Genomic DNA, 25239 nt, shown 5'->3' on the forward strand with positions numbered 1-25239 from the left:
TAAATGAGATACTATATGCAAAGCACTTAAAAGATCGCCTGTTACCTATTCAGCCCTCTAGAAGTGCTAACGATTGTCCTGTTGTAGATGTCATCCTGGGTGTCATCGGGATCATTGTTCTGGGCAGCCAAGTAATCAATGCCCACTCCAATCTCTATACAATCTCCAATCTCCATGTGCATACATTGAGATGCATGTAAAAAATGACCTTAGGCAGGCACTGGCTCAGTCAGTCAAGCGTCTAACTCTTGATCTCAGCTCAGGTCTTAATCTCAGGGTTTTGAGTTCAAGCCCCATGCTGGGCTGCACTCTGCGTGGAGCCGACTTAAAAAGAAAAAAAAAGAAGGAGGAGGACATGAAACGTGGTGTACCTGTTTCGTGAGGTCTTTACCATTTGCCGTGGCTTATGATCCATTCAGGAGTGATGACTTGGGTCATTACAGTCAGCCCTCAGAGTGCACCTGGTCCCCCAGGTTTCCAAACAGGAGGCTTCTGCTGTCACTCACGACCCAGAAAGAGATCAGGGGCTCAGTGGGCTTTTCAAACGTTTTGAACAACAAAATCCTATTTGCAAATCATATTCTTCTGTAAAAGCTCAATGTGGAACATAGACAAAATGACTTTATACTAGAATGCATCTATGTTGTAAGTTCAAAGTTCACTTGCTAGCAAGGCAAGCAGGGCGAACAACTTGGCTATTTTGATGAAGACAAAACTTGGGGGGACGCCTGGGTGGCTCCGTCGGTTAAGTGGCTGCCTTCAGCTCAGGTCATGATCCCGGAGACCTGGGATCGAGTCCCACATTGGGCTCCTTGCTCAGCGGAGAGCCTGCTTCTCTCTCTCCCTCTGCCTGCCACTCTGCCGACTTGTGTTCTCTCTCTCTCTCTCTCTCTCTCTCTCTCTCTGTGTGTCAAAAAAATAAATAAAATCTTTAAAAAAAAAAAAAAAAAGAAGACAAAACTTGGGAACCTGAAGTTAAAGATGACAGACACGCAGGACGCCTGGGTGGCTCAGTAGGTTAAGTGTCCGACACTTGGTTTTGGCTCCGATGACGATCTCAGGGTCATGAGATCAAGCTCTGTACGGGAGCCTGCTTAAGATTCTCTCTCCCTGAGGTGCCTGGGTGGCTCAGAGGGTTAAGCCTCTGCCTTGGGCTCAGGTCATGGCCCCTGGGATCGACCCCCCACATCGGGCTCTCTGCTCGGCAGGAAGCCTGCTTCCCCTTCTCTCTCTGCCTGCCTCTCTGCCTACTTGTGATCTCTTTCTCTGTGTCAAATAAATTTTAAAAAAAAATCTTAAAAAAAAAAATACCGCTTCCCTCTAGGATTAGACCAGATGTGTGAGACCAGCTGTCACTGCTCTTCTCAATGTTGTAATGATTTCCCTAGATTAAGCCAAAATGTTTGGTGTAACTGAGCATTTCTGGTGCCCATGTCTGGAGACTAGGCAGTTAGAGAAATGTATTGGATATCATTGCCTGGTTCGGTGGCAAAGGCAGTCTCACACAAGGGTCAGGATTGGAGACAGGAATCGGGCTGGGAAGGAGATCAGTTCTAACAGGTTGGTCTCTTTTGCCTGAATTAGTATCTGGAGAAAAGGTGAAGGTGGGTTAGCATCTAAACTCTTGGGGAGGGTGGCCAGGAGGAAAGAGTTCCCATACACATAGGGTTTGGGTCTCTATGCAGGAGACACACTACCAACGCCCCAGAACTACTACAAACTGAAAGTAGCTAGTGTTTTTTGTTTTGCTTTGTTTTATTTGTTTTTAGAGAGGGAGGTAGAGGGTGGGCTGGGAGGGTGGGAAGAGGCAGAGGGTGAGAGAGAGAGAAAACATTAAGCAGCTGCACACCCAGCAGGGAGCCCGATGTGGGGCTCGATCTCACAACCCTGAGATCATGAACTGAGCTGAAATCAAGAGCCAGATGCTTAACTGACTGAGCCCCAGAGGCGCCCCTAAAGTGGCTTGTTTTTGAAGGTCCAAATTAATCAGTGAGGCTGACATACATCAAAGCGGTTTTGCCCACCCAGCTCAGTCTTGATTCCATGCTGAGGGCCAGCAGTGGCCCTGTGGGGGAGCACAAACCTGGGAGTCAGAGAGACTGGCTGGAACCCCTTTGCTGCTCCTTACTAGCTGTGTGACCTTGAACGAGGTACTCGTGCTTCCCTGAGCTCCCATTTTCTTATCTGTAGAAGACACATAATCCCCACTGCGCAGAGTGCTGTCCTATGAGGACTAATTAAATTAGGTGAGCAGAGAATTTCTTTCTACTTCCTCTGCATTCCACTCACTACCACTACACACACACACACACACACACACACACACACACACACACACACGGCATCTTACCTGCAAGGTGACCGGAGGGGATAAGCCAATGATGGGGAACTAGCGCCACTGGCACCCAAAGAGGCAGGCAGGCAAATAGGTCTCAACAGCGTTGAGATCCAGGAGAGGAAAACATTTCTCAAAGGAAGGCTTTGGGGCTGAGAAGTCCACCTGGAGATTTCTCAGATATCCAGGCTCCCAGCAGCCTGTAGACGTCGTGCCAGTCCCCTAGCTGTCCTTTCTGCCCTGTGTTCTTTACGATTCTGATTAGACGGTCTTCCCATACCGCCCTAGTCTCTGCTTCCCTTTCACGCTTGGAGAGCCCCAGGGGGTAGGGCTGCTTCACCCTACCTCGTTCCACTGCCTTATCTAGGACTGCACCCACGGCCATCTGCCGGGCTCAGCCAGCAGAAAGTCGGGAAAGGGCTTGGTGGCTGGAGTAGGAGGGTGTGGGGTGAAATCAGGCTGTGCTGCGGCCAGTGACTCGCCCCTTGGTAATTCCCTCGCTGCTCCCCTTCTGCAAAATGGAGCTCGTACTTCTGCCTAGCTTGCAGGTGAGTGTCAGGGTCAAATGAAGGGATGCATTTGAATGGCACCTTACAATGTATGAAGAATTATCCAAGTACTGTTATCAGGGAAAGTGAGGGAAACTCACATTTTATCATCATCTCTCCTTTGTGCGGCGTTACAAACTCAATTGAGCAAAGTTTCTGCTCCTGAGAAGTCCTCAATTTCCAGGCATTTAAATTGCCCTTTGACTTTGAAAGAAGCAGGTGGAACACAAGGGCATTGGCTCGACGTGTTTTATGACACACGAGGCAGACAAGCACAAAAAAGTTGGAAACTCAGCTGCTGGCAGTTGACGAGTAGAGCCGGTTAGGGAGAGAGAGATGCGAACCATGGTTCTCACACTTGGCGCAGGCTTCAGAATCGCCCCCAAGGCCTTAATAAGCCAGACTGCTACGCCCGGTCCCCAGAGTTTCTGATTCCTAAATCCAGGCTGGGAGCCCCAGAATTTACATTTCTAAGAAATTTCTGGATGGTGCTGACGCGGCTGGTGGGGAAACCACACTTTGAGAAGCCTGGCTGTGAGCTATGCTTGCGTCTAAGTCTGTGAACGGAACTTCGCTTTAAAAATGAACACGGTGGTGGGGGAGGGGGGGTGCGCCTGCCTGGCTCAGTGGGTTAAAGCCTCTGCCTTTGGCTCAGGTCGTGATCCCAGAGTCCTGGGATCAAGCCCCACAACAGGCTCACTGCTCAGTGGGGAGCCTGTTTCCCCCTCTCTCTCTCTGCCTGCCTCTCTGCCTACTTGCAATCTCTGTCAAATAAATAAATAAAATCTTTAAAAAAAAAATGAACACAGGGGTGCCTGGCTGGCTTGGCCGGTGGAACGTGGGACTCTTGATCTCACAATTGTACCATCCAGCCCTACCTTGGGTGTAGAGACTCCTGTAAAAAAACTAATTTTTTTAAAAAGGTAAAAATAAACACAAATCCTTCATTCTTTCAGAAGTTATTACTGGGGGTGCCTGGTTACTCAGTTGGTTAAGTGGCTTTCTTCAGTTTATGTCATGATCTCGGGGTCCTGGGATCGAACCCCGCATCGGGCTCTCTGCTCAGCGGGGAGCCTGCATCCCCCCTCTCTCCTCCCCTTCTCTCTGCGTACTTGTGATCTGTCAAATAAATAAAATCTTAATTAAAAAAAAAAAAAGAGGGGTGCCTGGGTGGCTCAGTGGGTTAAGCCACTGCCTTCGGCTCAGGTCATGATCCCAGGGTCCTGGGATCGAGCCCCACATCGGGCTCTCTGCTCAGCGGGGAGCCTGCTTCCTCCTCTCTCTGCCTGCCTCTCTGCCTGCTTGTGATCTCTCTCTGTAAAATAAATAAATAAAATCTAAAAAAAAAAAAGAAAGAAAGAAAGGGACTAAGCATGTCCCAGCAAAGCCTGGACGACCAGTCACTCTACCTGAGCTGTACACAGTGGGTGCTCTGCATGTGTGTATCAGCTGAACATGATACAGTGACCCTCCCTGCAAGGCCTCCTGCCCTCCCACCATGTCTCACAGTGGGTGCAGAGGGAGGGGAGTTGAGCTCAGGGAGCTAGGAGAAGCAGGAAATGTGCACGCTACCATTTCTTCTATATCTGTCTTTGGCTATTGGGGCTGGAGTAGTGAGCCCCAAAATGGGGGTAGTTGGTTGTAGAGATGGGGAGCAATCAGACTGATGGTCAGTCAATGACACAACAGAAAATTCAAGATGGGCTGAGAAGACATTGCATTAGAGGCAGTACCTCAGACATGGAATTGAGGGATGTAGTCCATACTGCTTTGGCTGTTACTGTTGTGAATAGTAGATTCCTCTATTTTTTTTTTTAAGATTTTATTTTTAAGTAATCTCTGCACTCAGTGTGGAGCTTGAACTCACAACCCCCTAGATCAAGAGTCCCATGTTCTACCAGCCAAATGCCCCTTGAATAGTAGATTCTTATTTAGTTCTTCAGATTCTATCATTTTTCACTTAAATTTAAATCAGTTTCTTAGGGCTGTCATTGAAGCATCCAACTCTTGATTTCCACTTGGGTCATAATCTCAGGGTCATGAGATTGGGCCCCACGATGGGCTCCACGCTGAGCATGGAGCCTACTTAAGATGCTCTCTCTCTCTCTCTCTCTCTCTCTCCATCTACCCCTCCGAATCCCCACTCTCTCTCTCTCTCTCAAAAAAAAAAAAATTGTATATATATATATATATATATATATATATCGGCTTCTTGTGATCAAAAGATACATCTAATTCTGTTCTGGGTCACTGTTATCTTAGCATATTGGCTTCCATGTTATAAATGCCACATGTGTGGGGCGCCTGGGTGGCTCAGTGGGTTGAGCCACTGCCTTCGGCTCAGGTCATGATCTCAGGTTTCCTGGGATCAAGTCCCACATCGGGCTCTCTGCTCAGCAGGGAGCCTGCTTCCCTCTCTCTCTCTCTGCCTGCCTCTCTGCCTACTTGTGATCTATCTCTGTCAAATAAATAAATAAAATCTTTAAAAAAAAAAATAAATGCCACATGTGTTGAACCAATTTGATTTGATTTCAGGACAGTCATTCCAAAAACATGCTGAACCCGGTTGGAGAAATAAGGGTTCCACAATTGGGCCAAAATTCTTATCTCCTCATTCCATCATGAAGCTTGGGAGGACGTGGGAATTTACTCAGGTTCTCTAACATTCCTGGAAAAGAATGTCATAAGCACTTGAACTTCAACAAGTTGAGCCAAGAATGAATTACATAGTCACTAAAATTACATTCTGACTCCACAATCACAAGTGGTCTAGTAACAGAACAAAACAATCACGCACCAGAAGGAGCCCCTGATGAGTGCAGACTTTTTTTCCAAATGTGTCTACAGAGAGCAAGAGGAAGTGGTAAGTGTAGGTAAATACAGAAGGGCCGTGTGTGCGTACACACACACACATACACACGGCTTGGGGGAAATGAGAGAATATAAAATAGGCCTTTGTTCTCTTGTTTTATTTATTTTATTTATTTTATTTTTTTAAATTTGTTCATTTTAAACAATTCCTGTTTGGGGACCAAGAATAAGCAAAAAGATATGCCTGTCAGTGGAAGCAATGACAGACAGAAAGTAGGTGTTTCTAACTCTCAGTTTTGCTTTGATCTTCTATATCAAAAAGGGAAGGTTGACACTGAAACTGAATGAACAAAAAAGGAGCTAGCAGGGAAATGAAGTTCAAGTCAGTTAAGGAGACGCCCCAACGGTCCCTTTATAAGAGCTCCGGCATTCTGACCTCAACAAGCTACATCTCACGACACTGACACTGTTTGCCAATGTGACCAAAAGTGAGGCAGTAATCTTCGAGAAATGAGGAAAAGTGATAGACGATGGGGACACACAAAACTGTCTCAGCTTTTAAAATGAAAAATAAGGTACGTTCTGGAAGCAAAAGACTCATCAACTTGATGTTAACTCACAGCAGAGAAACCTTAAAATGGTTTACTCAAGCAGTTGGTGAGCATTCAGAAAATAAAGCAGCTGCACCAATACACCACAGTGGTTCCACAAAAACAAGAGCAGGCCAAGGTGTTCTCCTTTTCTCTTCTGAGTGCCTTGTGAGACAGGTGGAATGAGGAAAGGCAGACGTGTCTTGGTTTCTCCCTTTGGAAAAGTCCTTCCTGGTGTCTGGTGGATGAAGGGCTAAAAGTGGGCTACCTCAGTGTACAGTTTTACCAAAGTGTAACTTACTGCAAACTCAAAAGGCATTGACTGGGGGCTGCCAGATTCCCTATTTGACCCTCCCCTCATCAACAGGTATCAATAAGATTAATTAGGAAAGTTGACCAGCTCTGTGGGGGACACCAGGTTAGGAAGGAGCACTCATCTATGGGCTCTAGAATCAAGAATCAAAAGCATCTCGGCAAGCAGCAATGATGCTATGAAATTTTAAATTCAAGTAAAAAAAAAAATGAGCTCAGTAAAATTCAAATTTCAAGACATCCGATAAAAACAATTCAAATCCTACACTGTATAAATCCTTGGACACGAATAGAGGGCAGGGTCTCTGGGAACAAGGTAAGCGACTCAAAGCAATGTGCTCTTGAGAAAGGACCATCAGACGGACAGAGGAGGAGACTTGCCTGACACGGTTCACAGGAAACAACCCAGAAGTTATAAAGGAAAGTGGGAAATGTAGCATAAAAACAAGACAACTTTCCTGGAGGGTATGCGTGAGAACTGCCTCCAAGTATTTGAAGGGCAGTCCTCCGAATGAGAGATGAGACAAGTCCACATCTTGAGGTGAGACCCTCCCCAGAGGTCATGAGGACTAAGACCCCAACTCCGGGAAGACATTTCTTAGCATCGTCACTATCCAAAAATCCTATGAGCTGCAGGGTGAGGTAGTGAGGTCTCAGCTGCTCGGCCCACCCAGACTGAGTGGGCCCCAAGGCACAGAGGGTTTAAGAGACTCGATGTCCATGCTGAGGAGCTCATCATGTAGCTTATTCCCTTACACACAATACCCAGGATGGGATGAGGAGGGCAGCATCATGTAGTGGTTAAAATCTCTGCATCAGCCTGCCCAAGTTGCAATCCCAGCTCTGCCACTCGCTCACCGTGTGAGTGCAATGACTTTGAGCAAGTTCACTGACCATCACCCCCCACCCCGGGACCACGGGTTCCCCATCTGCAAACTGAGGATGATGGGAGCCTGGACCCCCAGGGAGCTACCGTGAAGTTGGGAGTCGATGGCCATGTGGCATCCAGAACAGTGTCTGGGGCGTAGGCAACACAAAATAGAGTCTGCAATTGATTCTGATTACTCCGCAATCTCTGTGATCGCGCTGAAGATTCCTGGGCACAGTGTGACATTCACCTGAGCAGAGAGGAGAACATCACTAGAAGAAGAGAAACGGGGTGTAGGTGCCTAGGGAGTAGAGAACACAGAGACCAGCACAGCAGAAGTAAAAGGGGAAAGCCAGAGACCTCTCCCCTCATGCAGGAACCCACGTGATTCCTAAAGCTGGCAGACATTTCCATCCCCAAGTCCCCCTTAAGATGCAGGCTGCTGGCTGGTGTTTGTGGACAGCAAGAGTCTGGGGTCTAGGGCTCAGCCTCGGCGGATGGTGGCATGGGCTTCTCAGGCTCCACCCCCAGATCCATGATCCGGATGGTGTTTTCCTTCTTGGAAAGCCAGAAGGCAGGGTAGACCGGCTCTGAAAACTTACACTCAAACTTGTGAATCAGAGTCATGGCATCGGGCTCTACCCCATAGAAGGAGAGGACCCCCCCCAGAAAGTCCACATAGATCCCCAGCCTCCGGAAAGGGCTGGCTTTGAGCGGGGTTTCCGTGTCGCTGTGCCAGGCTGTGAACTCCTTCCCGTTCCAGTGGAGGCTCCAGGAGAAGTTGTTTCCAGAAATGCAACTGTTGCGCTCCTCCCCTTTCCGGTCAATGCCTTTGCAGGTCAGGCCAACATAGGTGCCCGCTCCCGAGATCTCTACCTCGAAATAGTACCTGTGCAGGTAAAGGCTCTGTGTGGACAGCACCTGCCGCCAGTGCACGAACCTGCTGGGGAGGTCCGGGTAGGGATGCTCCCAGGGCGTGGTGTTGGTGACCTTGCGATTGTCCTCCTGCAGCCGGAGATACCTGTGCGCCGTGTCCGGGTCAAAAGAGATGTCACATGCATCTGAGGGGATATGGGAGAAGGGCGGGGAGGCAGGTCAGGAAGGGACAGCTGCTCTTGACAGGACACTTTGAACCCATCCCACTTCCCAGGTAAGAGAAAACATCTCTCTCCTCTGCTCTGTTTACCCCAGGCCACTGCTCCCCCCAGAAAAGTGGTGGGCGAAAACCAGGAGCAGAGAACACAAGTCATGCCACTTCCTTCCTTTCTGAAGTTCAAATTGCTTGGCATTGACTGTGCGATTTACAGAACTGAATCAAGAAATAAAACCCCCTGATTTAGTCATTCATTCATTCGAAAAATACGTATCGAAAGCCAGGCACTCGTCTTCTTCTCAGTGTTGGCAAGGGTTTGTGGAAATAGGCACTCACATACCCACTCCTGATTCTTTTTTTTTTTTTAATTTGACCAATATTTAGCATGGTAAACTCTCACCCATTCCCTCAAACATACTCATTTCCAAATCCCAGAGAATCAAAAAATAATGGCACCTCCTTGCACCCAGTTGCTGGAGTCACACTGAAGTTATTCTGGAAATTTCTTTGCGCCCAGCCTCCCCACCGCCCCCCACAACACACAGACAGCCCCAAGCCTGGTAGATCCCACTTCTGTGCAAACCACTGCTTCACCCCCAATCTAGTCCAGAATCATACAACAGGCTCCTAGCTGTCCAAGCTGCTCTGTCTTGACCCCCTTCCATCCCCTGTCCACCACAGAGCCATGGAGCAGGTTTCAGGGTACAGGCTAAGGTAAATCATGTCACCCCAGCTTTAAGACCTTGGATAGTGCCTCTTGCCCACAGAATGCAACAGTGGCCCATCACCCCGGCCTGCACAGCCAGGGATGACTGGCCCTTGCCCATGTCTCCAGCTTTGTCTCCTGCCCTCTGGCCCTTGATGGCCATGGTCTAGCCATCCTGGCCTCAGAAATATGCAGCGCTGAGCCCACTTCGGAGTTTTAGCACAGACCATTCTCTCCGTGACATCATCATCACCCTAACCTGAGCCTGGGAGATTCCTGCTGATCTTTCAAATTGTAGCTGAGAGCTCATGTCCTCAAGGAGGCCCTCTGTGACTCGCCACCACTTTCTCTCAGAGCCCTCCGACTTCTTAAGGGTCATGGTACTCCACACAATGGGTATAATCTATTTACTTATGGGTTCGTTTCATGCCCGTCTTCCTTCTGATCTATAAACTCCACATTTCACATGGGACCGGATCTTGGACTTCTAGCTCAGAGATGTTCAGTATATATTCCCCAAGGGAATTAGCATATTCAAGTCTATTTAAAATCCATTAATATAAAAAACTATTTTAGATTAACCCAGAGTTTTCCAAACTTCTTTGTGTCTAGGGAAGGGAAATTCTTTTTTGTTGTTGTGGGTTTTTTGTTTTGTTTTGTTTTTGTAAGGGAAATTCTTAGCAGTCAATGAATCACTTTAGAAGGAAAAAACAAGGACACAACAATCTAAGAGGTTAAAAGGAAAAATGAAAGGGCTCCTGCGTGGCTCAGTCGGTTGACTGTCCGACTCTTGATTTCAGCTCAGGTCATGGTCTCAGGGTCGTGAGATCGAGCTCCACGTCAGGCTCTGCATGCAATCTGCTTTAGATTTTCTCTCTCTCCCTCTCCATCTGCCCCTCCCCCAGCTCTCTCTCTCTCAAAATAAATAAACAAAATCTTAAAAAAAAAAAAAAGTGAATGTGAACCAAGGACCATAAAAAGGCATACAGGTGCTCACTTTGGCAGCATCTATACTAAAATGGGAATGATACAGAAATGAGCACGGTCCATGGGCACAGGTCACATGCAAATTTGTGAAGTATTCCATATTTTTAAAGGCAGCCAAAGGTACAAAGTTCCAGCTATAAGAGAAGTCCAGGGGATGTCATGTACTTCACAGTGACTATCGTTAACGAGACGGTGCTGCAGATCTGAAAGTTACTAAGAGAGTAGATCTCAAAACTTCTCATCATTAAAAAAAAGAATTTTGTAACTATGTGAGATGATGGATGCTAACCAAACTTTTCATTTCACAATATAGGTGTATGTCAAATCATTATCTTGTACACGTACAACTAGTATACATTATATGTCAATAATACCTCAAAAAATGTGTTTTTTTGTTTTTATGCATTTGAGAGAGAGAGAGAAAGAAAGAGCACAAACAGGGGGAGAAGCAGAGGGAGAAGGAGAAGCAGACTCCCCACTGAGCTGGGAGCCTGATGCGGGCTCAATCCCAGAATCTGGAGATCATGACCTGAGACCAAGGCTGATGCCTAACCATCTGAGCCACCCAGGTGCCCCAAAAAATGTGTTTTAAAAACGCATATTTTGGGGCGCCTGGGTGGTTCAGTGGGTTAAAGCCTCTGCCTTTGGCTCAGGTCACAATGTCAGGGTCCTGGGATCAAGCCCCGCATCAGGCTCTCTGCTCAGCAGGGAGCCTGCTTCCCCCTCTGTCTCGGCCAGATGCTCTGCTTACTTGTGACCTCTGTCTGTCAAATAAAGAAAAAAAAATTTTTTTTTAATTCTTTAAACTCTTTAAAGGAGAAAGAGTGGTCCCCACTGGTCAAGTTGACAATTTGAGCCACATGACTTTGACAGGTCCAACAAGTGGACTCTATATAAAAGTTTGTAACAATCCCCAAAAAGACAAAGTTAATATAGGGTATGAAAAAAGACCTCCAGGGGCGCCTGGGTGGCTCAGTGGGTTAAGCCGCTGCCTTCGGCTCAGGTCATGATCTCAGAGTCCTGGGATCGAGCCCCGCATCGGGCTCTCTGCTCAGCGGGGAGCCTGCTTCCTCCTCTCTCTCTGCCTGCCTCTCTGCCTGCTTGTAATCTCTCTGTCAAATAAATAAATAAAATCTTTAAAAAAAAAAAAAAAAGAAAAAAAAAAAGAAAAAAGACCTCCATAATGCCAAATAACAGAGGTTATAATACAATACGTTTCATCTTTATCTTAATGTCAGGAATAAAGCGTATTTGGTTTCTTGTATTCATTAGATCTGTGTATAACAATACAGATGTGCTTCTTTCAGGAAGCAGGAAAGAATACATAAAGGAAACTATGTGGAAGTGGAGAGGTCCTGAGAAAAAGTAGGAGCCGTGGCAAAAACAGGAAACGGTCCTTGGAACCTGGGGCTCCATGGAGAAGGAGGTCCCGCACTTAGCCAACCAGTGCTCACCCCCAGAAAACAAGCAGTAGCAGGATTCAACGGTGTGTCCCAAAAAGATTAATTTGCCAAATGTCATAAAAATATGCAGTCCTGCCTCTCCTGGGAGATGAAAGCATATGGACTGGTTATGTCCTGATCGGAAACACAGTGTTTTGGTTTTTTTTTTTTTTAAGATTTTATTTATTTATTCATGAGAGACAGAGGGAAAGGCAGAGGCAGAGGCAGAGGCAGAGGCAGAGGGAGAAGCAGGCTCCCCAAGGAGCAGGGAGCCTGGTGCGGGACTGGATCCCAGGACCCCTGGGGATCATGACTTGGCCAAAGGCAGACACCTAACCTTCTGAGCCACCCAGGCGCCCTTGGAAACACAGTGTTCTAAAACATGCTAACAGACCAGGTCATTACCACACAATGACAGGACAACAGATTACTCAGTTCTGGCCAAGCCAGACTTAAAAGGGAGTCATCTGGTAACCAGCCAGGAGCTTCCAAAGTGCCAAGCGCATGAAAGACAGACTAAGGGATTGGACGCAGGTTGGGGGAGACTAAGGAGGCAGGGAAACATCTGTGATCCTGGATCGGACTAGGGGCCAGAAAAAGGACACCGGTTAGCACGCTGGGTGAAACACTCAGATAATTCTACAGATTGGTTAATAGTAGTGAACTGATGTTCATTTCCTGGTTTTGGTCAATTTACCGTAGTTATAGAAGTGTTAATGTTCAGAGAAGTCTGATGAAAGGTATACCAGAATTCTGTCCTATTTTCTCCACTGCCTTTGTGAGTTTGAAATTGTCTCAAACATGAAAAGTAAAAAATAATAATAATAAAAAATTTCAAAAAAATTTAAGTATTCCATTTAGGGGTAGACTTGAGTTTGCAACAGCCTGAAACTTACAGGAAAAACAGTGTTCTTGCTTCAACAAGCCTTACACTGACATCAGTAAGTGGGTAAGGAAAGCTGTTTGCAACTTACATTGGAGGAACTGCTGCCTGGTGCTGGGCTCAGGTTTTGAGGTCCAATACTTGCGCTTGACAACAGCAGACACTTGAGTGCTGATATCATACTCCTCTGGAAAATCAGAGAGTTATACATGCATACCTGTCCAGGTGGTCAGGAGAACGTAAGAAGCAGGACTTCCCAGCCTCTCTTCCCCGGGCTCCCTGGGGAAGAAAGGGCTGGACTCTAGTCACATCAGAGAGAATCACGCTCAATGGATGATTTCTCTGTGGGTGAAACAAAATCCGCTGGAGAATGATCCTGAGCTGACTTGGATCTCACTTCAAAGTACAGGCATTAGCAACCTCGGAAACTAGTCAGGGAAATTCGAGCCAGTGGCAGGATGTAACTAACTCAACTTCTCTGGGTTTGCATCATAAAATCAAATCATCAAGGTAAGTGCCTGTTAGCCACTGGTCTGGCCAAAGGACAGCTTTGAACATGAGCTATTCCCCCTGATTTCACCCTCTGTCCCCTGGCTCTTTCCCACTCTGAGAAACACACATTCCATCGCCCACAGCCCAGACAGCTTTCTTCACCTTCCTTGGAGAAATCCTGGAGCTTCTCCTTGTAGTTTTGCAGCAACTGAACTAAGTGCACCGTGGAGTCTGTGATGACCCGGCGGATGCCCGAGAGCTTGTCCTTGAGTCCGATGTAAACACTAGGGAAGGCACTGTCCTCGGTGTTCTTAAACTTGCAGTACTCCTGCAGGAAAGGAAACATGGCAGAACTTGCCTTCGTTTCTGAAGTTCTGAAACTGGACTGCTCTGGTGACCTCACTTCCTGCATCTGTAAAATGGGTTGATGGCAATGCAGCCATCACAAATCAGGCATACGTAACATGTCTAGCTCAGGACCTAGTAACGTAGAAAGCATTTTTTTTTTAATTGGGAAAGTGGGCTTTTAAAAATCAAGAGGCATGCACAAAAAATAAACATAAAAAAACAAAAATAGGGGCGCCTGGGTGGCTCAGTGGGTTAAAGCCTCTGCCTTCAGCTCGGGTCATGATCCCAGGGTCCTGGGATCAGGCCCTGCTTCCGGGTCCCTGCTCGGCGGGGAGCCTGCTTTCCCCTCTCTCTCTCTCTGCCTGCCTCTCTGCCTACTTGTGATCTCTGTCTGAAAAATAAATAAATAAAATATTTTTAAAATAATAATAAAATAAAATAAAAAATAAAAATAAAAATCAAGAGACACACACACACAAATTAAAATTAAAAAATAAAAATAAAAACCAAGAAACACTAGATGCCTAGGAACAGCTCTAAGGCACCTCCCAGATTAGGGACCAAGGACAAGAACACCTTGTTTGCCAACATTCCAAATAGCAACAGAAGCATTCCCGCTACCTCCATTCCTTTGGGACTTTTGTTTTTTTAAGAAATTTTTTTTAAAGATTTTATTTATGTATTTGAGACACAGAGGGAGCATGATCTGGTGGGGGGGGGGGCAGTTGGAAGAGGCAGAGGGAGAGGGAGAAGCAGACTCCCCGCTGAGCAGGGATTCCCAGGACCCTGGGATCATGGCCTGAGCCAAAGGCAGACGCTTAACCAACTGAGCCACCCAGGCGCTCCTCTTTTTTAGAATTTAAACAGAAATCACGGTATGGAAGGGAGGAATGGAGGTGGAGGTTCAGCCCTAGGAAGACCCATGAACAGGTCCTCAGACAGGAATGCTGCCTTTGTCCTTCCCGTTCAGTCTGATACACAGGCTCTCTCTCATTCTTACACTGTGCTGTAGAGTTTGGAAGTGCCTTCAGGTGATAACATATGAAGTTGTTTACGCTTCGAAACAAGGCAGTGATGGGGAAAGGTTGCTCTCAGATGCAACACAGTATCAACATCCAAACACAGCGGAACATCATCCCAGAGCAGACTGGATACAGCAGAAAACTTAGCAATGGAAAGTTGTACCAGAATGGTTAGGCAGATTAACAAGAGAGAAAAAAAGTCCAACCCAGAGAGTTGACAGAAAGAGAAACATTTTAACACTGCATACAGATTTAGTGCCATACATGAGAAAAGTGTTATTTTAAATTAGTTGGGGGAAGGGGCACCTGGATGGTTCCATCAGTTAAGCGTCTGCCTTCCCCTTAGGTCATGATCTCAGGCTCCTGGGATGGAGCCCTGTGTGTGTGTGGTGGGGGCGGGGGGGGGGGGTCCCTGCTCAGTGGGGAGCCTGCTTCTCCCTCTCCCTGCAACTCCCTGTCACTGGGGCTCTGTATATCTCTTTCCAGTACATAAATAACCTTAAGAAAAGGAAAGAAAGCTATTGACTCGGTACCTGATTGTCTGATAAATGAGGAATTTGAGACCCAGAAAGTTTCAGTGACCTGGTTAATAACTACACAGCTATTCAGCGACAGATCTGGGATGATGGCATTAAAGCACCTTATTCCCCAAATCAGTTGTGGTCTCTCAAACGTCTCTACCCGTGCGTAGGCTCTACCCGGGTCTCTTTGGACATGACTTACTTCCCCTGACCCGGTTCCAGCCTCCCACTCTGGGAAGTCTGGCCTTCCCCTCCCGGATTCCCATATTCTGCTAATACCCACTTCCCTCTGTGTCCCCGGCTTCCTGAGCACCCCCCATATAAAGGAGCACTTCCACTCCTGCGTTCCCCACCTCCGCCACAGGCCTCGCCAGTGAGGGTGCTCCCTGGCACTAATGAACCTGATGCCTCTGCCTCCGTCCCCGCACACCCCACACCACCCCACCCCCACCCACCTCCAGGAACAGGACGGTGTTGCTGATGGCGGCAATCCTCTCCAGCTCCTGCCGGCTCTTCTCCATCTGTGCGCTCCGGTGCTCCAGGTGCGTCTTGATGCCGTTGGCCTGGCTCAGAGCCGCTTGCTCCTTCTCCTCCAAGAAGAGCATCACGTCGGCCTGGGCCTTCCTCATGGCGGCAAGCAGCTCCCCAAACTGCTCCTCAGCCACCGCCTTCACCTCTGACACCGACAGCTGGCGAGGGAGGGGGCAGAGAAGAAAAGGTTAGCGAGGCGTGCAAGGTTCTGGAAGCTCAGCCCACAGGACCGTAACCCCGAAAAGCCCGTAAGTTAGGGATCAATTTTCTATTATAAAAGGAAGATTTGGGGGTTCCTAGGTGGCTCGGTTGGCTAAGCGTCTGCCTTCTGCTCAGGTCTTGATCTCAGTGTCCTGGGATCGAGCCCCATGCTGGGCTCCCTGCTCAGTGGGGAGTCTACTTCTTCTCCAACTGCCCCTCCTCCCTCCCCACACAGCCCCCTCCAAATAAATAAATTAATTAAATTAAATCTAAAAGGAAGATTTTATTCTCCTATAAATCCTGGAGTCCTGAAAAAAAAGGGGGGGTTTACTTATCCACCACCATCAACTTCATCTCTCATACATCTGATGCTCTCTGAGACTCCTGGTGGCTCGGACAGTCTGGGGTTACGATTCAAATATCTGAACTCAATTCTCCCACCAGGGAAATGCATGCACTCAGTATACTCAATGGTTCTCTTTCTTTCAGGACAGTAGTAATTTGGCTTCTTTGCCCAAAATCAGTAACATGAGCTCACTTTCCCGACATTTCATGACGTCAGATTAAACTGCCCACTGAGCCCATCAGAACTGAAAGGACGTCTAAGTGTATGGTGTCTCCATCAGGTATAAAATGTTTAGGGTCGGGGCACCTGGGTGGCTAGGTAGGTTAAAGCCTCTGCCTTTGGCTCAGGTCATGATCCCAGGGTCCTAGGATCGAGCCCCGCATCCGGCTCTCTGCTCAGCAGGGAGCCTGCTTCCTCCTCTCTCTGCCTGCCTCTCTGCCTACTTGTGATCTCTGTCAAATAAATAAATAAAGTCTTTAAAAAAAAATGCTTAGGATATGGGCAGGTAGCCACAGCCCCTGAGCATGGCAGGACCCACACACCTGTGCAGAAGGACTGTATTGTCCAAATGAAATACAAAGCAAAGTCCATGTCATAAACACTAAGGGTCTGCACAATGGCACTTAGGCAGGTGCACGTGTACACTGCCCTTTCATAGGATGAACATCCTTTATGCCTGCCTTCAGTCAATATCATGTTTATAATATCAAGGCAAGTGTAAATGCTTTCCTCGGTCCTTTGGCATTTCCTCAGGACCGGAGCTGACAGCTCTGTCTGACACCCAGTTTAAGCTTCATCGAACCGTCCTGGACATGCTTGCCTTTGCTCACAGTCCCTTCACCTCATTCCACAGTCCAGAGTTAGTTCTCTGCCTGCCTCAGTGTCCCCCACTGTCCCCACCCACACCGATCCCATCTCAGAGCAATCCTGAGCAACTCCCCTGGGTGCTTTCTCTGTTCCTCCTCTCAAGAGCAAGGGCCAGCCCTGGGTTCCAGGGGGGCCCAAACAACAGATACCTCAGAGACTGAGGCTGCTAGGGCACCTCCGTCCCCTGGAAGGAAAGATGGGGAGGGAAGGAGGAGAATAAGGGGGGCCTGGAAGGGAAAGGAAAGGAAAGGAAAGGAAAGGAAAGGAAAGGAAAGGAAAGGAAAGGAAAGAAAAGGAAAGGAAAGGAAAGGATGGCACTCTGGGCCCAGGGCTTGTGAAAGCCTTAAGGTTTGCAGGGAGATAGGAAGAAATGATGAGGCCAGGTAGTTGGGAACCCTGCCTGGTCAGGGCTCAGGAATGCATGCCCACAAGAATGTTTAGTGGCCGCCCAGTCTTCAATCTACTGGCAAGGGAGGATAGATGGAGATGGAGGAGGAAGGAAGCGAGAGCATCTTTACTGGGGGTGGGAAGACGGGTAGAGCCTCTCTCTACACTGTCATTTTCTTGCCAACTGCCCCATCTCCACCCGTTGGCTTGCTCGAGGCCAGGGCAGCTGAACAGAACTAGAAATAAATGAGCTGGTAATGGGGACTAAGTAAGAAGGCAGATGGGAGATCATCCCCAAATTCCTCAAGCCCAGACAGAGAAGAGCCCATGGAGAACAGTAGCTGTCATGTAAATGTCCAACATTAAATCTGTCATCCCTGGGGCGCCTGGGTGGCTCAGTGGGTTAAGCCTCTGCCTTCGGCTCAGGTCATGATCTCAGGGTCCTGGGATCGAGCCCCCCATCGGGCTCTCTGCTCGGTAGGGAGCCTGCTTCCTCCTCTCTCTCTGCCTACTTGTGATCTCTGTCAAATAAATAAATAAAATCTTAAAAAAAAAAAAATCTGTCATCCCTAAAGCATCCATTTCCAAAGATACCATCTGGAATAAACAGATTGATGACTGTGTGACATGGCTGGGAGCACCACAACTGGGCAAGGGATTGGGCCACCCCACCACCAAGCTCCCTCTTTCAGAATTCCCTGGGGGGTCTAGGTATCTGTCCCCTTGAGTGACCCTGCGTCTTCCCAAGATTGAATTCTTGCTCTTTTTTTTTTTTTAAGATTTTATTTATTTATTTGACAGAGAGATCACAAGTAGGCAGAGAGGCAAACAGAGAGAGAGGAGGAAGCAGAGAGCTGAGCAGAGAGCCCGACGAGGGGCTCGATCCCAGGACCCTGGGATTACGACCTGAGCCGAAGGCAGAGGTTTTAACCCACTGAGCCACCCAGGCGCCCCTGAATTCCTGTTCTTATGCTTGAAATAAGCCAACTAAAAGTGAACCCATGAAACCCTAGACACCCACCTTGAACCCCAATAAAGGCAGACCCAGGTCTGTACTCTCTCCTTCCCTCTCTACCTGCAACCTTGCAGTGTGGCGTGTGGCCTCTGGCAGCATTCTGTGTCCTCCAAGACCTTTGAGTAATAAATCTCGTTCTTCAAAATGCCCTGAGAGGGGCGCCTGGGTGGCTCAGTGGGTTAAGCCGCTGCCTTCGGCTCAGGTCATGATCTCAGGGTCCTGGGATCGAGTCCCACATCGGGCTCTCTGCTCAGCAGGGAACCTGCTTCCCTTCCTCTCTCTCTGCCTGCCTCTCTGCCTACTTGTGATCTCTCTCTGTCAAATAAATAAATAAAATCTTTAAAAAAAAAAAAAATGCCCTGAGAGTTCCCAGCTGACATGCATCCCACAATCGCAAGTTTCTCATAGAAGCACAACACCACGAGGCTGAGAAGCAGGAGTCTGAAGAGAGACTTCAGGGTCCAAATCCCCTCTCTTCCACCAAGGCCTTCCTGAGGAAGACTGGATAGAAGGAGGCTTCAACTGATGTTGGCGTACTGACTCTTCCACTGTCAAATGTGACCTCTCTTTCCTACACTGTTATATGGAGAAATACTTGTTCCCCAGGGCGCCTGGGTGGCTCGGTCATTAAGCATCTGCCTTTGGCTCAGGTCATGATTCCGGGTCCTGGGATAGAGCTCCCTGCTCAGCAGGAAGCCTGTTTCTCCCTCTCCCTCTGCCTGCGCTCCCCCTGCTTTTGCTCTCTCTGTCAAATGAATAAATAAAATCTTTCCAAATAAATAAATAAATACTTGCTCCTTGCATGGAAATGGAATATGCAAAGGATATTTTTTTACATAATGTGTAATGACAAAGAAAGACTAAAGAGAGGAGGGGCCACACGGGTAGCAAAGTATGGAAGCTAATGGCTTGAAGAGATTGAGGATGGTGCTTGCACCTGTGAACATCCTGAGTTTCTTAGGTTGAGGGAGCAGCAATCCCAGGTTCCTGTTTCATCAATCTGGGCCCCCCAGACAAGTCTCGCCATCGCTCTGTGTTCTTGTCCCTCGTACATGCTGGCTATTGTGAAAACTACCTCCCCAAGTTAGCACACAGTCATGAGAAAAGCTGAGTGGGAATCAAAGTGTCTGAAAAATAAAGGGCTAGAAAAAAGGCAGGATGCTTCGTGTGGTTTTCTAGATTATCTTGAGCCTGGAAATCAATAATCTCCAAAGGTTTACAGACTTTAAAATGAAAATTATTTCTCTTCTTTTCATAAGATGATGTGGGTGCGAAAGAGGTGTTGATCTTTCACAGCTAGTGAGTTGTAAACACCAAGAAGGAGGAAATTAAGTTGAAATGGATAACATGTATCAGATGTGGGTGGGTGGATGGATGGATGGATGGAAGGATGGATGGATGGATGGATCAATGGATCGATGGATGGAAAGATGGATGGATGGATGGAAAGAATAATTCATGGTATGCAAAGACGTTGCTGCTGACTCACTACCATAGCTTAGGTGTTTCGCATTCTTTTTGGAATGATGGTTTGGCATTCCACTAATGAGAAGTATTTGTGGAACTCTTTGGGTCCACTTAGAATTTATATGAAAAGTGTCCATAAACTAGAGAGACTAAAACCAAGTAGCATGGCACACCACTGGCCTTATCAAGTTACCATCCACTAATTAAGCAGTTCTCCACTCTTTTTTCTTGCTGCCAGGACACAGGACTGGTGACACTCGCATGCTAAGCACCTTCCTAAGATAGAAACCCAGATTCTCTGCCTGATTCATAGAGGTCTAGCTAGATGCCCCCTCCGCCCCCCACCCCCAGGACGCCTTTCTCCTGGTCAAAAAAGCATACGCAAATGTAAAAACAAGAATGCTGTTATCACAAGACCAATCTGGCTCTTACTCTGTATCATTAAAAAGTAAATCACTTGCCAGTTTTGAACCTTAATTTCATAGGAAAAGCTGACAGCGAGCTGAGGCCCCCCCACCATGGAACCGCTCATACCTCTACCTACAATTCTCATTTGCCAAGAAACCCCCGAGGAGCCCATGGACATGGAGGCTGGGCCTGCGACCCCATGTCCCACAACCCCAGATGGGCACAGCAGGTGACCCAGAGCAGCCTTACCAAAACGGATTTGTGATTGGCTTGGAGCCTGGCAATGGCGTTTTCATTCAACTTCAGCTTCCGTTCCAGCTCTAACTGGGTGTCCCGAAGCTCAGCCTAAGAGGGAAGAACGGCGTTAAGGAGTGTACACAGAATGTGTCCCCAGGAGCAAAGGCGCTACCCACCCCTCCTGCGTGGAAAGGAGAATCTGACCTTGGGAGCTACCTCAGAAGCCACGTGGAAGGCCCTAAAAGGACACGAAGGGTCAGCTGTGCCAGCGCCTCCTGGTGCTGAACTCAGAACAGATCAGCTAAAAATACCACGAGCACATACATTATGGACACTAGTCATTACTTCCAGCATTGAGATGATCAGCTTGTATCGTCCTAACCACACCCATGGTAGCTAAGTACCATTATCCCCATTTCTCAGATGATACCATCAAACCACCTGGTCAAGGTCACACAGTTCAACACTGGAGTCCAGCCCAGCCCAGCCCATCTGCCCCCAGAATAACGTTAACAAGGAGTAGGAGCTGGAGCCAAGCATGGGAACCCCAGCTTTTCTACTTAGCAGCTGATCCTTTGGAAAAATCTATTTAACCTCTCTAGGCTTCCATTTCTTCACCTGTGAAATGGGGATAACGAATGCACCCAACCCATGGGGGGTTTGTGAGGACCGAGAGAAAGAGCGTGTGTTAATGCAAACTTGCTCCAGCAGCTGGCACATTGTGTGTGTGCCACCAACGTCAGCCATCGTGGGGGCCCCTCTTCTTGGTTACTGCTACTGGCTAATGACAGAGCAGAAGCGGACACCCTGCAACCTCCCTCCCTCCACCTGCCACTTCTGGGTGGGACCTGTGTGACATTCTTGTAAAGATCTCCCAACTATCTTTTTTTTTTTTTAAGATTTTATGTATTTATTTGAGAGAGAGAGAGAGAGAGCATGAGAGGGGAGAAGGTCAGAGGGAGAAGCAGACTCCACAGAGCTGGGAGCCTGATGTGGGACTGGATCCCAGAACTCCAGGATTAAGACCTAAGCCAAAGGCAGTGGCTTAACCAACTGAGCCACCCAGGCATCCCTAAAGATCTCCCCACTATCTTAAAGTCAATGCCTTGCTAGAGAGAAAAACAACCTTAATTTGACAATGGCAAGGCCTCCAGTATCTTGTGGGTCCTCTTTAGCATATGAAAGTTCTCTTGAAACCTCTCTTTTCTTTACTTCCCCCATCTCCCAAGTATATAATCAGCCATCCTCCCCCCACCCAGGACCGCACTGGGGCAGCAGGTCTTTCCGCCCACGGGGCCCATCCCAGGCTTTAATAAACCACCATTTTGCACCAAAGACATCTCAAGAATTCCTTCTTGGTCCCAGGCTCCGGACCTCACCCCATAGAACCTCACCTAGATTCCAAAACCACATCACTACCATGGCCACTCTCCATCACACACTCACCACCAAGAGCCAGGCCAAGCTAGGCCTCCCGGCATGGGCAAGTGCGTGCCTGAGAACCTCAGGTTTGCCAGCTCTGACTCCACTGCCTGTTTCACCCTTCTGTCTGGAGACTCCCTAAACACTTTCTGCCAAGAAGTGGGCCAAGGCATGAAGCCTAAACCTTTGCGGTCTTCAAAGGCCCTCCAAGGGCATGAGTCAGCAAGAGAGAAAAGACAAGACTGGTTTTAAATGCTTCCAATGGGTTCTATCTGCATCAGAAGCTTCACGTTTGCGCCCTAAGGGAACTCAGTGGGCATCAGTGGTCTCTGCTTCCACCCCACCCCACCCCCCAACCTCTACCCCCCACTACCCCCTCCCCCCCACCCGCAGGAAGCCTGGGGAAAATTCCAGGTACCCAGGGACCAGAGGCCTGGCTCACTCTGCAGAAGGCACAGAACTTCTTAGTTTTGTTTTGTTTTGCTCAGGATCTGGGGTGCTGACTTGGAGCTGAGGGGGCCCTGTGACCCCCATCCCTGAAACCTTTTTTGGGGTGGGGGAGGGTCTGGCCTATATGAGGGCAGTCCTGTAAAGGTTGAAGGTGGGGGGAGGGGGGGTGAAGTGCTTGTTTTAAGGTGGTGAAGACCACAACAGAACACATCCCGGCGAGGGGCCTGGGTAGCCCCAGCAGGATCCAGAACCATGGGGGGAAATCCCAGAAAGTAGCCAGGAAGGGGATGTTCTCCCTTGCCTGCAGATTGCCATAAAAGGAGAAAAGGACTACCGAATGGGGACCTCTCTGAGTCACCCCAAGGGAAGACACTCCGGATTATCACAAAAGGTAGGGCCGCTTTGGGAGACCTGCCTCTCCAGTTATGCCTGTTCCTAGAACATGACAGGGTGCCTCGGGCTCTGTCTCTAGGGTTTCCCAAGATGCCAGCCATTCACTCGTCTCAGGCCAGGGTGGATAGACTCGTCAGAAAAGCGGGACAGCAGTGCCGATGAGAGCAGGCAGCCCTGTATTGAAGGGCACAGAGGGTCCTGCCTTCTTCAGCAAGGTAGTAAGTGTTGTGCAAAAGGCACAGTTTGGGGGGCTTGAAGACCCGCCACTGTTGGCCATCTGATCTCTTGTCAAATCGCTAAGCTTCTCCCCTGCGGCATTGGGCACAGGAATAGATTAACATAATTGTTCTTGCTTCTATCTACAGGGGAAGGTGGTACCCAGAGCTTAGGGGTCAGACTTGGGGTTAGAGATGCAAATAGGAGCAGGAGAAGGAGAGAGAAGAAAAAAAATTCCAGGCGGTCCAGGTTCCTCTCTGTATTTCCACCCACACAATGGTGGCCTTTCTGAGTCCGCCTGGACTGACTTCATTCCCCAGCCAGTTGGTCAGAACCTACCACAGGCCAGTCCCATCAAATAGGACACCCTCCCTGCTCTTGGAAGACATACAGCCTGGTAGAATGTGTAAGAACAACAACAACAACAAAGAACAAGTTATGTGATACTGAGTCCAAGGCATTCCTCAGAACTTCTAGAAGAAATTCTTTCCCTGAGTGCCCTCAAAGCATCCATGTTGTGACCACCAGCAAAGGGGCTATGGAAAATGCTGGTTCCTTGCTCCCCAGCGATGCATGAATACCTGTGGCTTGCAGAAACTTGGCTCCTGCTCTGTAAGGAGACTGTGTCCCCAGGCTGCTTCCAGTCCCGATCCTTCTGGAACCGGTGCTGAGGCTGAATGTAATGTGGGCCCATGATCTAAGACAGATCTTCCCACTCTCAAGAACCCTGCTATCACTCTTGCTGACAACTCCTTCCAGGACCAGGTAGCCTCAGCCCTTAGGTATTTCCAGGGAGCCGTGGAACCTGCCTTGCCTTCCTCCTTCAAATCCAAGCCCCCTGAGGACACAATGTGGTCTCACACTGAGCCCATAGGAAGCAATCGATGATGTGTGATAAGCTTGAGGAAGAACAAGAAAGAACCATGCGCACTTCTGGGGTCAGAACAAACAAGGTAATGGCCAGTGGAGTCCAAGTTTTATCAGGTTTTGCATGCACGCAGGCAGGTACACAACCAGGCCAGCCGACCTTAAAAGCAAAGGGGCCTTAGGAAGTAGGCCTGGGGCAGAGAGAAGTCCCCATCAGGAAGAGCCAGGATCTGGTAGACCAGCAGGATGGAACATGTATCAAAGAGCAGCCATTTCCCCAAATCCGGAAGTTCTGTCCACTGGCATAGCTAGAGACGGGAGAAGCTTCAGGAGGGGTTCCCTTGGTTAACTGAGAAGTCAGTGGCTCTGGGGATCTGATGCAGATCTCAGCTGCTTTGTGTTCTCGTGACTGACCCAGCTATTTACACTTTTCCTACAAGGACGTGCCTGCTTGAGTAATTAGCCCTTAACACAATCAAAAGTGACCTTCAGTGAGTCACTCCAGCAGGCGGGGGCCAGCTGAAGGGGATACGAGGTTTCTGGGGCCTTCGTTATGCCAGGTAAAACTTTCAAAATAATTCTGGGGGCATTTTCAGTCTCATCAACCCATTGTGTCTTCTGGGCTGATCTCTTGGGCTCCTTGTGAGAAATCTTTTGGCTCCTAAGATTTGGCAGAGACACCTGGAGTGTGGCTGCCCTTACGAAAGAAACTTGTTCTCTGAGCTGAAAAAAAGGCCACAGGAAAGAAATGGCGAGAGCTCTCTCAGGGAGAGCAGAAGAGTGAAGGTAACTGGGGTCCTCACCAAAAATCTGGGGTGTAGAGCTGCTGGATTGTACCTCTAGCCATGACTGCTTTTCAAGACCAAAAGTTGCTCTGGAGCCCCTTACCCAATTTTTATTTTACTCTACACAGTCTCCCTGCCTGAACTTAGGGCTCCGTATATGCTCTCCTCAAGTCTTCCCGCTCAGAATTACAATTACCCTAACTCTCTGCCATGCAAAAGTCTACACCGTGCTTAAAATCCATATTGTATCCATGCCAGTATAGACACACTGTTTCTGAAAGGAAGCAGAAGAAAGTAGTGTTTGGCTAAGGAAGGAGGTGGGGGGGATCCAGGCTGGAAGAAGAGCTTTTCCTGATATGATCTATTGCAAATTTGGTGGAGATTGCTTTTTTTTTTTTTTAAGATTTTATTTATTTATTTGACAGAGAGAGATCACAAAGCAGGCGGAGAGGCAGGCAGAGAGAAAGGAGGAAGCAGGCTCCCTGCTGAGCAGAGAGCCCGATGCGGGGCCCGATCCCAGGACCCTGAGATCACGACCCGAGCCGAAGGCAGCGGCTTAACCCACTGAGCCACCCAGGCGCCCCTGGAGATTGCTTTTTAACATGTATATGCATCCCTTTTTCCAGTTAAATATAGTAACATTCAGATATTAGACCCCAAGAGAACAGCAGTACACCTTGTCTTAGTAT

General features: G+C 48.3%; 1 protein-coding gene and 1 non-coding gene across 2 annotated transcripts in view; one reads left to right on the forward strand and one right to left on the reverse strand.

Moving 5' to 3' along the window:
• Positions 1–25239, reverse strand: part of LOC116857322 (F-box/WD repeat-containing protein 10-like) — a 64371-nt gene that overhangs the window by 37010 nt on the left and 2122 nt on the right. The window contains exons 2-7 of the mRNA XM_032841305.1: positions 20430–20525; positions 15414–15647; positions 13230–13395; positions 12667–12762; positions 7954–8525; positions 7208–7271 (exon numbers count right to left, since the gene is read on the reverse strand). Of these exons, the coding sequence (XP_032697196.1) occupies positions 7208–7271; positions 7954–8525; positions 12667–12762; positions 13230–13395; positions 15414–15647; positions 20430–20525 (1228 nt within the window). The remainder of the gene's footprint in view (positions 1–7207; positions 7272–7953; positions 8526–12666; positions 12763–13229; positions 13396–15413; positions 15648–20429; positions 20526–25239) is intronic.
• Positions 10253–10356, forward strand: LOC116857367. The gene has a single exon (XR_004380744.1). It is a non-coding gene; the product is annotated as a U6 spliceosomal RNA (small nuclear RNA).

This window comes from Lontra canadensis, unplaced genomic scaffold, assembly GCF_010015895.1.
Source record: "Lontra canadensis isolate GAN:19392208 unplaced genomic scaffold, GSC_riverotter_1.0 scaffold122, whole genome shotgun sequence".
Lineage (NCBI taxonomy): Eukaryota > Metazoa > Chordata > Mammalia > Carnivora > Mustelidae > Lontra > Lontra canadensis.